Genomic DNA, 12,419 nt, shown 5'->3' with positions numbered 1-12,419 from the left:
AAAAATAATGTTAATTAATCGCGTTCGACCTGTATGTGACTTTAAATATATGTTTAATGATTTCTTATCAAGTGCTAAAATATAAAGTTTCATGGTTTTATCATTCAAAATTAAGAAATCCCATACAAACTTTCAACCTCTTTTTCAACCCCTTCATCCCTTTTTTTTCGAAATAAAAAGTAGCCTATGTTCTGTCTCAGGGTCTAAAGATTGTCTGTTCCAAATTTCATCAAAATCGGTTGCGTGGTTTAAGCGGGAAAGCGTAACAGACAGACAGACAGACAGACAGACAGACAGAGTTACTTTCGCATTTATAATATTAGTATGGAAGTATGGACTAGTATGGATGGATATGGATTTACTACACCGATTGGTAAAAGGCTCTCTTGTTGCTAGAAAAACGGAGGACAAACTTGTATTTTATCCATGACTGTGTGAAAAGTAATATCATATTTTTAGCTTTTTTTTTAATATTTTACTGTTTATTTTCCTCGTTCCAACAGTGTGGTAAAAAATGCTGTATCTGTAGCAAATTTTGTTTACCCTTCGTACCTTGAATCCCTCTCAACGCTCTTGCTTGCAATTTTGTAATTTACAAAACTTTATTTTAATTTTCGGCTTTTGCTTTTGCGCGAGTGTTATAATAATATGTGTATGTAGCAAATCTTATAATATCATACATATTTTAGTAGGTACCTAAGTATAAGATAATTCTGATTCTAGGATGTCAACAACAGTTGAATATCCGCAGTCATAATTTTCCATTGGTGAAGCAGCCGTGGTGCGGGGCAGTTTACTTTATCGATATCGATAGTCTTATTAAAGCGTTACTCAAAATAATAAATAACTGTAGAAAAACTATTTTTACGTTACGATATTTTGATGTTATTATAAGTAGGTAAACGTTGTATTATTTTATAATAATAATTTATTTATTAAGCATGCACTCTGTACTGTAACTGTAATTATCAGTTTGCTGCATGGTTTTGAATGCCTCATTATAATTTTTTTAGAATTAGCTACGTATATTAGTACAAAAAGGACGATTTAGAAGTTACATATGACTCAAATCAATATTGAGAAACAAAATAGTTTTTTTTACATGACCACTCGACATTGACCCAGTTGAACCCAATATCGATATATGAAGTCCCATCACTACACAAATCAGCTAAATTGCACCGCCTTGTACGTCTTGGTCACCAAACAATGTCTGCTCCAGTTCACAACTATTCTAACAACATACAACACATTGCAACAGTTTTGTACAAGTTTTATTTAGGTTTAATAACAAGTTTAGTATTTGTGATTTCAGACCATTTAGTGAGAAAAAAAGTAACTCGTTGAAAAAAATTGCAGATTTTTATTCACATTTGAATAATCCTGTGGCCTCAGTGTAACCAATTCTCACATGATGATAATCACATGACTAAAATGAGAAAAACTGGACTATTACTTCTTATCAAAGTGCGATATATCAAACATACTCAGTTTGTCAAGAATATAATGCAACATATTGATATGCTTCGTTCTTAAGAATCAGAATTGACAAAATTCGACTAAAATTATCTTAATTTTGAAGAGTGTTTTTTTAATGGACTATGTAAAGTTTAAAAATACTATTTCGTTGACTTTTTTAGTGCTCGGAAGATTTTAAACCGTTGTAATTAACAAGACCATCAAAATTTGTGCTCATCATGACAATATTATAAATCATAGGGAACATAGATGATAAAATACTGACATTGTTTTTTGGCCCTAAAATGAGTGAATGTTAAAAGCAACCCTTGATTTGACTTTCATGAACAAAGACTTCGAAAGAAACTTTAAAGACTTTGGCTCTATCATATGTTAATTTGTGCCTTTGACCCAACAATGTGTGAATACTGTGATTGTTAGTTTGATTTGTTTTTCTGCCATCGAATCTGTGTCTGTCAATAAAGACTCGAACGTTTTAAGACTGTAATGTGTTTTGGCCCCGTCATATTTTGGCCCTGACTGTTATTGGAAGTGTTAATGTGGTTTGTGTCGGCAGCACTGCTGGTGTGCTCCGTGCATGGCCTTCAGCTGGACAGCCAGGCCTCAACACGAAGGCCGAGGGTCACAAAATATAGCAGAACTACCGTCGCTCCTGGGGGTACCACGGTAAGTTTTTTTTAAAAACCCTTACTTAATTTATCATACATCCCGTAGTAAAAGTACCAGAAAGTAAATAAGTCAGAACTCAAAGCGGAGGCGGCGGTACCACGGTAAATACTCTTGTAACCCAGTAACCTAACGTACTTTATCTACAGTATCATCTTGATAGATGATTTTAACAGCCGCTTTTCAAGAAGCAAACTGGTTGTATCTGCGTCCTCAGATATCAGAGGTGCGGGGCATCTTTTCCAATGGTAGGTGGTCCAATGGTTCACTAGACCGCAGAACTAGTGGCCTTTTTTAATTCGAAGAAAGGAAGCGACGCATAAAATATAAAATAATCCACTGTTCATTCAGCGGGTAATTAAGTTTATTCAAGTTTGAGATCATAGTCGATTTCGCCAAGTAATGCCTTATAAAAGTTCCCAATCCCTCTAATGGGAATATAGTACCTAATTCTAGTGTTACTTGGATAAGGCCTAGGTGGATCAGGCGTAAGCTTGGTAATCTAAATGCAAATCGTTATCGAATGTGCTTCTTCTAAATGTGAGACTGGTTAGATACTGTTCTCTTGGATTGGATTGATGTAGACCCTGAAGATAAATAATGATATTTGTTTTTACGATATACGCTGTTTAAAAAAAATCGTGGTGCTTTACTTTGCACTAAGCAACAGCAAGAATGCATCTAAGCTCCAAAGCTTCATACTATAACTTGGTAGGAAAACTTAACACGGATGATATGGATCTATACTTAATTTATAATCTTTTGAACCTTTGAATAAATTTAACCTTCCGTTAGTAACTGTATATAGTGAAAAATATGGTGGAAAGTTTCACTGGCTTGGTTGGCAGAGCGCTGGAGTATCGATCCAAAGGCCGTGAGTTCGAGTCTCACCCAAGGCAGTAAAGCCTAGTGACATCGATTTCAGATGTTTCTGCTTATCAAAAAGTTAAATAAAATTATATAGAGGTATGTATAAGTTTTGTATTCCTACCATATATATCTGTGCAGCTTTTAAGGCTTTTGTTGGTAGATACTGTTGAACAAGTTTTGCTTGTAACAGTGTCTCACTGAACCACTAACAGCGAGCAATCTCAACGAATTTCCCAAGCGAGTAACATCAATTTGTTTGTTTTGTCAAAAGTTTCTCAAAACCTCTTTATGCGGTACTTTTAGTCTTAATTACTTTTATTTACAAAGAGTACTGAATAATAGTTATTTGTTTTACAAGGGAGCAAAGTAATTGTTTAACCGCACGTGCCAATATTGATACCCGAGCGAGCGAAAGATTCCAATATTAAGCGGAATCTTGAGCGTTGCGAGGGTTTCAAGGCGCGAAGGTTAAACAAACTTTGCCACCGAGCGAAACACAAAGTTTTTCACCACACCATTACAAACAAAATACTGACTATAAAACATCAAACTAAATCAAATTCATCAATCTATTCAATATTTATGATTCAAAATCACCATTTATAGGTAAATTCTACCAACCAGCTTAAGACATCAAGTTAAAATTTGTATGAAATTACTTTGCACTCTTGTGGATAAAATGCAATTTTGCTATATGTTTTAGAATAGCAAAGTAAGCCTTTACCAGTTGGTGTGGTGAAAATATTATTTCTCGGTTGTTAAAATTAACTCCATTTATTAAAAGTTATTTTTAAAACTCTTTCCTGTAACTGTAAAAGAGCCAATGTTATCTTTCATAGCCACCTTGATCATTGTCCTTATGATAAAGAAATTATTAAAAACAAAGCGTTCAAAATTCCTCAGCCAAATTTATGGATACAAAGCCTTTTTACGCCAACTCAGCGTTTGGTTCGATTCCTTACTTTCTTCGACTCCTGAAATGATAATGATTTTCTTAGCTGAAACATTAAATTATTTTTAGAAAATAATCTAAGAGAACGTTGTTGGCAGCGCCATCTCTCGTGCTAGTGTCAAATCACTAGAGTTGATTCCATTAGAAGGTTGAACCTTACTGTTCTGCCAGGGATGACCAACAATGGCCTACAAGCCTTCAGTAACAGAAATATGAAAACATATATACTGTACTTTTAGGTACTTAAAAAATCGTAAAGAAATAATTTGTACATTTTCAGGTAGTTGCCACATGTTTCGGTTAACCATCCATAAAAGTAAGCGGATCTATCACTGAGCTATATGTTTTCATTTAGCCTCGAGTGGCCTTTTGAGGGTAGATCTGGTTTACATTCAATTGAATACCCAGAGATACAGAATTGGTGGCTCAGATATCTGCCGCGAAAGCAGTGGACGCTGGTTTGATTCCAGCCGTGGTCACTCTTTCTTAGTATTTTTAAATTATTTTAGATGAAAATGATTGTTTTTAATTTACAGGAGGCGGTGACGGAACGGAGTTTATCGACAGCGACGTATCGTCTGCAGGGCAGCGGTGGTGAAACATGCATCCTGCTTACAGTGGACGCGCTTATAGATATCTCTTATCTCACCAAACTGAACGAAAGGGCGGTAAGTTCTCTTCTTGTACACCAACAGATTATTTTGGTTCTACTCTCACCTTTTACCTAACAATCAGGCAATGAAAAGTGAGTACTTACCTAGTAGCTTGTTCACTCTTGCTTTAAAGAGAGAAAAGAGACGCAATGATAAACTCACCGGTATCGATGAAAAGGAGAAAATGAAATGAAATTGGAATATTTATTTTTCCCCTCACTAGCTCGGAAACACGTGTTTTGTCCTTTAATACCAGCGGGTAAAAACGCATTTTATCCACTAGTGGGTAAAGTAATTTGATCTTGAATAAAGTCAAATTAACTACTTTAAAATTGATAAAAGTAGGTGAATCTAGTAATAAAGATAATTTACCATCTGTGGAACTACTGGAAGCAGTGATAAACGCATTTTTTGCGTTGTAGTTTCCTCGCTATAGTGAGGGAAAAAGTTTTGTGTTACACTCGGGTGCAAATGTATTTTACTTCTCGTGTGTTAAAAAACTCGCAAGTTCAGGATTCTATTCTCGAACCACTCGCTTCGCTCGTGGTTCAACTATAGAATCCTTTCACTTACTCGTTTTTCAATTCCACACTCGGCGTTAAAATACAACTTTGCCCCCTTGTATAACAAATAACTATTTCAAGTAGGCATATTACAATGCGCATATGAACATCAAATACAGTTACGCCGGCTCTAACCCTACGCCTCAGCCAGCAAAAACAACAGTCTTACTGATTGCTCTAGCTAGGGGGCTGTTTAACTACTGCAGCCATTGAGTTATTATTACTTCGTATAGAGGAGCTATAGCAAACAACGAACGTGTCACAGCTTGTAAGCTGAAGGCGGGGCGAGGGGGCGGGGTGTGAACCAATGGCCTGCTTCCGTAACGTCGCAAGCGCTACGATTTTACTCGGCGCTTACGACCTTTCGGTCGCGATGATGAGCCCTGCATAGAGTGCATAGATTAGAAGTCGTGTATAGAAGTGACATGGGTTTACATGGGCATTTTTTAAATTTATGACTCTCAATTAGCGTGAGTCGTATTAAAGGATAAAACACGTGTTTCCGAGCTAGTGAGGGGAAAAATATATTATGAACTAATAGAGTAACAAAATAAAAGAATGTAATGTAAGAATATAATGTTCGCTCGTGGTTCAACTATAGAATTCCACACTCGGTGTTAAAATACAACTTTGCCCCCTTGTATAAGAAATAACTATTAAGTGGAACTTGAACTTCTCTCTAATTTAGATTATACCTTAATCCAATAAAAAAAGTTTTTTTGCTATCCGACTAAGTTTCAGATATGCGAGACCAACATACATTTACATACACCCAGCTGCAAAAGTACATATAGATAATTAAGCAAATCGTGAGAGTAAAAAAAGGCGGCAAATTTGAAAAATGTATGGGCGCGGGTTTATCGTCCCATAGAAAATTTGAAATTCGCGCGTTTTTGTACTTTCATAATTTGCTTAACCTGCCTGAACGAATATGTACCTACCTAAATTCGTTCAGGCAGGTTAGGTACTGTACTTACATTTACATACTCACATGAAATTCGACACACGTATTGAGAATCTTTTATAGACCGACATGTCGGAAAACTGTGCAATTCTGACAATAATAATTAAATAACCTCCTTTTTTGCGTCGATAAATATATATAATTTAATGTATAATAGGAAACTTGAAATAATTTCATTAACATAGGACCGCGATATTGTCACGTCTGCTTTTGTTGCATTTTTTACTCTTTGGTTTCAACGAAACATGGCCGCCGCAACGTGGCGCTTCGGCACGAGTTTATATTGATACATTTTTTTAAAAGTAAGCGTGTTTAAACAAAAATGCAGTAAACTTACGTGTGAAAAGTCACTCCTTGGCTTTTATTAGTTTTTCCTGACCAGTTTTTACAGTACCTAACTACACATGACGGCATTATTTAGACGTAATATTTCTCAGTGCCATACGTCAATCTACCACAGCCGTTCGGCACAGACTAAGCGCGTTTGTGCTGATCAGCTCTAAGTGTTGTTACACAAAATCAAGGTGAGGTGCCCTCTCTAGTTAACATAATTACTCAAAGACTGCAGCTGGCCTAGCTGAGTTGAGGGCCACATCGGCTTGAATAGTCTTGGCTGGCGGCATTTGGCCACAAATACAATTATTTCAATTTAATGGAGAATGGAGAAGATTAAAAAAAAAGTAATTTCACGGATTAATACATTTTGTATTTCAAAATTTCTCGATATCGATATCGTCAAGACGTAAGTCGAAATTTGTCAATCACTATTAGCATTGGCACGTGTTAGCCCCCCTATAGTGCGACATAAAATAGAAGTAATTAAAGAAGGGCATCACATTCTACGTAACCGTAACATTTCTAGCGTAATATATTTATACTTACTTATTATATATGTCAACTATTTTTGGTAGCACTGTTAAATCGGGCTATAGAGATCGGGGTATGAAGCGCTAGTGGCCCATCGGTAAGAGCGTGCGACTTTCAATCCGGAAATCGTGGGTTCGAACCCCGGCTCGTACCAATGAGTTTTTTCGGAACTTATGGCGAAATGTCATTTGATATTTGCCAGTTGCTTTTCGATGAAGGAAAACTTCGTGAGGAAACCGGACTAATTCCAATAAGGCCTAGTTACCCTTCGGGTTGGAAGATCAGATGGCAGTCGCTTTCGTAAAACTAGTGTTTATGCCAAATCTTGGGATTTGTTGTCAGAGCGGACCCCAGGCTCCCATGAGCCGCGGCGAATGCCGGGATAACGTAAGGAGGATGATCTTAAATCGGGCAATAGTCAAATATAACCTATTTATTTGTTAGGTAATGTTTGTGTTTCTCATTTCAGGACGCGAACACATTCGTGCCGAACAACGCGAACGTGGGGGGTGTTTGCAAGGAGGGGGACGCGGAGCAGCTCATCATCTCGTTTAAGGACTTCACGCTCGAATTCTCCTTCGCTAAGGTAACTTCTACTGAATTTAATAATATCGTTATCGAGCTAGCTAACTCTATTCCTCTTCCGTGTTTGCACGACAGAGCCAGACTGAGTTTCAATCGGCCTCTAGCCTCAACGATTGTCATTCTGCTAGGTCAGCTGATCAGAAACAGCCCAGGGTGGCTAGCCGAATGGCACAATCGCTCACGAAACGCTCACGAAACGAAGCGCTAGTAGATATCTATCTCTATCGCGCTTGCGTATTGGCGCGACAGAGCCAGCGGCGTATCGCTTTCGTTTGGCGTCGGAGAAATGCCATTCGGCTACGGGGCCAGGTAGACTGAAGATATGAGTTGGCGGGCGGGGTATAGTGGAGAATCTGTGTTTAGTAGTGCATACTTAGATGTACGTATCTATTGGATAAAAATCTTATTACAAGCCGAATCTGCCAAAAAACTTTTGGGTTCGTACCAGTCTACCAGTTACTACATGCATCTAGAATTCTAGACAAATTAACCACAAAAACCATACATATGCTGGTCATATTGAACAATTCGATTAAGTTCCATAGCATATCTACTAGTGAGTCGCTCTGTCCTAAAGATGTGGCTTTGCCATTTCACTGTGCTTTCCAGTCTATCCCTAGGGGAATCTCTACATGTACAACAGAAGCTTAATCCAGCAAGACAAAAACTTTTAGTTGTGTATGTGTATTTGTAGTGTTTTGACAAGTCTACATTACTACTTTTCAGACACCAGGCGGTGAGCGTTGGTACTCCGGAAACATCAAGCTGAGCTACAACTCTAGCGCAAGGATCTTAGAACACGCAGCCAAGCAGGGACGGCGGGTCGTTCTGTCAACCAACTCCAGGAACCTTCTGTTCCCTACACCGGTTGGGAAATCATTCTTCTGCCCTGAGGAGACAGTTATAGATCTTACAGAGGATGAGACTAGGTAAGCAGAAGCACGTTTTCTACTGCGCCGCATAAGTTCGAGAATCATTCTTCTGATACGAATAGCTAAAGACTTTATACTGGAACACGCAGCCAAGCGCAGTTATTTTCTCTTAATTAACTCTTCTACCTTTAGGTACTTTGTCTAGCACTTGAAGCTGTTTGAACAATAATCATGATGTGGTTACTAATTTCACATTTCGATTTTTCCAGCCCAACAACCGCTCACAAAGCCAAGCTGTACCTCCGCCAAATGCGTCTCCAGGCCTTCATGTTCAAACGGGACGGTGAATTTGGCCCTCCCTGGCACTGTTCCGACTCCGCGCGAGCGCGTTCCGAAACCGCTCCTGTCGCAGTAGGTGCCGCGCTCGCGATAGCCACCGCTGGTACGCTCGTGTGTTACGCCATCTGGCGTTATCTCAAGGTCAAGAAGGTGCAGTATGACACGATGGAGTGAAGAGGTTAGGTGCGTTCTGGATTTTGTTGCTTTTTAGGGATGCGATATCGATAATGTCGATAGTTACAGATAATGTCGATAGTTCTTACACATTAAATAAATTATTTTAAAGGTTTTATTTTGACCTTAAATATCAAATCATACAGAAGCGATATTTCGCTTTTTTACTTATTTCCTTGGTAATATCATAAACAATTTGTCAATTTTGAGCAACCTTTATTATTTATATCTTTATTTGTAAAGCAGCGATATGATAAGCTTTGATGTTGTAAAATTGCTAGCAATGTGATGGGCTTTAGGTAAGATGAAACGGTTCTAACGGTATTAGTAACTTCGTTAAACGAGTTAAAAGGAGGAGGTTTTTATTCACACATTGTTTGATCGTGTGTGATACTATTTTATACTTTATGTGGCCGTAACGTTTTGTGGGTGAAGTTCAGAACGCATTGTATGTAAGCTAAGCTAGTGAGATCTCAAAACTAATTATGCCAATGTCGATATCTTTTTAGGGTGGTAGACCAATGTCAATTTGACGTTTGACAAGTTGTCAGATTTGACGTATGCAAGTGAGATAAGAGTTAAATGTGGTTCGCACAGCTACCAACGCTAAGCGCAAATCCATTGTTGCCATATCATAATTCAATTACTCGTTAAAGTTGGTAGGCCTGTATTTTAAGGAAGTTTGAAATGTCCATTTCATACATGCGGTATAATTTCCTTAGCGCAGTTCCTCTAGTGGTGTGAAATAAAATATCGATATTACGAAATCATTTTTGAACCCTTTTTTGAAACAATATTAAAAGGAGTATATGGATGATATTATGATAAAAAGATTTAATCGACATAATTAGTGTAATGGATGAAAAATGAAATAAAAGGCAGCAAGTCTGCGAGAAAGTTAGTAATAGTTGTTTAAAAATGTTGTTGACGGTTGATTATTAATGTAAAAAAATATTTAATCCCCATCCCATATAACCCCAAAGTTCCCATAGGTTAGGACCTTTTATTTAAACAACTAAGAAAATTGGCTTACACTTGGAATTATATTTTAGAGTCAATTTTCTCGAGGACTATAATTAGTGCATCATAATCAATATAATAGGTACATATCACATGATAATAATTATATAATTTAGCGTTCATTGTAATTATATGGAGGATATATGATATATGATTTGAGATTGTTTGCGGTAGCGGACATTAGAGTACGTGTACAAGCAATAAGTACGTTTTTATTATGCCCGTCGTATGACACATGGCTGATTCGATGTTGTATTGTGCGCAAAACTTGGGGTTACTAGTGTCGCTTATCGTATTGTAGATTTAAGGTTTTTGTCTCAAGGGTCTAAATAAAATTGTGAATGTCTGCATCGTTAGCGTCACTAGTTATTGGTAGAAACAACACAGTTAATCTACCTTCATATGCATTATTTCCCTGAGGTTAGAGCTCCAGGTTACTCCCGTGGTAGCATTTTTTTAAATTATAAATGGGCTTACTCTTGGCCACAGACTAGCCAAAGGCAAACACGTGGCCTACGATGGAGTGAGCTCGCCCAGAAGATGCCTGTTCACTCTTGATTTGAAGAAGACATTTAAGACCACATTCTGACACTATTCACCTCGAGTCTTCTTATTTTCCTGTAGAATAAAAATACATCTCTAAACCTGACAAGTTATGTTACAATCACTGGTCTGTGGATGTTTGTTTCTATATCTATGTCGATTTCATCGTCCGTTGAGGTCCCCAGTTTTAAAAAAACCGGCCAAGAGCGTGTCGGGCCACGCTCAGTGTAGGGTTCCGTAGTTTTCCGTATTTTTCTCAAAAACTACTGAACCTATCAAGTTCAAAACAATTTTCCTAGAAAGTCTTTATAAAGTTCTACTTTTGTGATTTTTTTCATATTTTTTAAACATATGGTTCAAAGTTAGAGGGGGGGGACGCACTTTTTTTTCCTTTAGGAGCGATTATTTCCGAAAATATTAATATTATCAAAAAACAATCTTAGTAAACCCTTATTCATTTTCAAATACCTATCCAACAATATATTACACGTTGGGGTTGGAAAGAAAAAAAATATCATCCCCCACTTTACATGTAGGGGGGGTACCCTAATAAAACATTTTTTTCCATTTTTTATTTTTGCACTTTATTGGCATGATCGACATACATATTGGTACCAAATTTCAGCTTTCTAGTGCTAATGGTTACTGAGATTATCCGCGGACGGACGGACGGACGGACGGACGGACGGACGGACGGACGGACGGACAGACAGACATGGCGAAACTATAAGGGTTCCTAGTTGACTACGGAACCCTAAAAAGTTTTACGGGATTGAAATTGAAATATGAATAAACTAAAATCTGTTTAATTTTACAGTTTAATTAGATCCTTGATGCACTGCAGAGCTATTGAAAAACTAAATGATGAACTTTATAAGCTAAAGTAGGCTGAAAGTTTCGTTATTCAGTTTTGTTATGCCAATGATATATGTAATAATTCATCTTCTTATACAATCTTCCTTACATTATTATCATTATTATTTGAAGCAACAAATTACACTGAAATTTTTATTAAACTTTTGGGTTGGATCTGCTGTTTATCATATTCTGTACAATTATAATCTATATTTTATGTATTATTTAATGTCTATTTAAGGTCAATTTGGTTATAAAACTTGTAAGTCTACTTTACAATTCTAAATATTATAACTGTCTAACCTTACCATAGCATACATAGTTTGGTAATACCATGTTGTCTTATATATTAATTATAAGCATATGTTTAATTTGTAAAATTTAACCCCATACTTCCAGAATACCTCTGCAAAGTAGCTCGTTTTTTTGTATAACTGTCTTTACGAGGCATACAGGCTCTAACAATTATATTTTATATTATACTTATTTGTAATAATATACTCAAATGTATTTATAAGCAAATGAGAAAAAACTAGCATTAAAAACAGGAGGCTGGAATTTTCGTGGTATTTTTTTTAGTTTTGAAAGTAATTTCTCATCCATCGACGCCCAATTTACATCACATTAAAGAAGATTTTTGCTATGAAAACTTAATACTCAAAAATGTATTTTTAATAAGATCTTTCCTTATTTTTTTCCCATTTCGTGTACAAAAAGTTTGTGTTGACAAACACTGGTTTAATAGTTTATAATACATCGATTTTTTCCTACTTTTATTATAATATTAGCTGGGTTTCATTTACATACTTTTATTACAGTTAAATATCCACTAATTATCATGTCTTCAAACCGTTATGTTATGGAAATTCTATCGATATATTGTATAACAAAAGTCGATAAATAAGAAAATTCTATCGATATATTGTATACCAAAAGAGCGAATCGACTAGCATGGTATGGACATGTAATGCGGAGGGATGAAAGGCATGTGACGAGAAAGGTATTACGAATGAATGT

At 36.6% G+C, this 12,419-nt stretch overlaps 1 protein-coding gene across 1 annotated transcript in view; it reads left to right on the top strand.

Annotated features, from left to right (window-relative positions):
- Positions 1–10,737, top strand: part of LOC125237048 — a 39,353-nt gene extending 28,616 nt beyond the window's left edge. Inside the window, exons 2-6 of the mRNA XM_048143980.1 lie at positions 2,036–2,145; positions 4,504–4,635; positions 7,484–7,600; positions 8,326–8,528; positions 8,741–10,737. Coding sequence (XP_047999937.1) covers positions 2,036–2,145; positions 4,504–4,635; positions 7,484–7,600; positions 8,326–8,528; positions 8,741–8,984 — 806 coding nt within the window. The 3' untranslated portion in view covers positions 8,985–10,737. The remainder of the gene's footprint in view (positions 1–2,035; positions 2,146–4,503; positions 4,636–7,483; positions 7,601–8,325; positions 8,529–8,740) is intronic.
- The last annotated feature ends 1,682 nt before the right edge of the window (positions 10,738–12,419 follow it).

Source organism: Leguminivora glycinivorella, chromosome 20 (genome assembly GCF_023078275.1).
Source record: "Leguminivora glycinivorella isolate SPB_JAAS2020 chromosome 20, LegGlyc_1.1, whole genome shotgun sequence".
NCBI lineage: Eukaryota > Metazoa > Arthropoda > Insecta > Lepidoptera > Tortricidae > Leguminivora > Leguminivora glycinivorella.
This window is presented reverse-complemented; position numbering and strand designations above follow the sequence as displayed.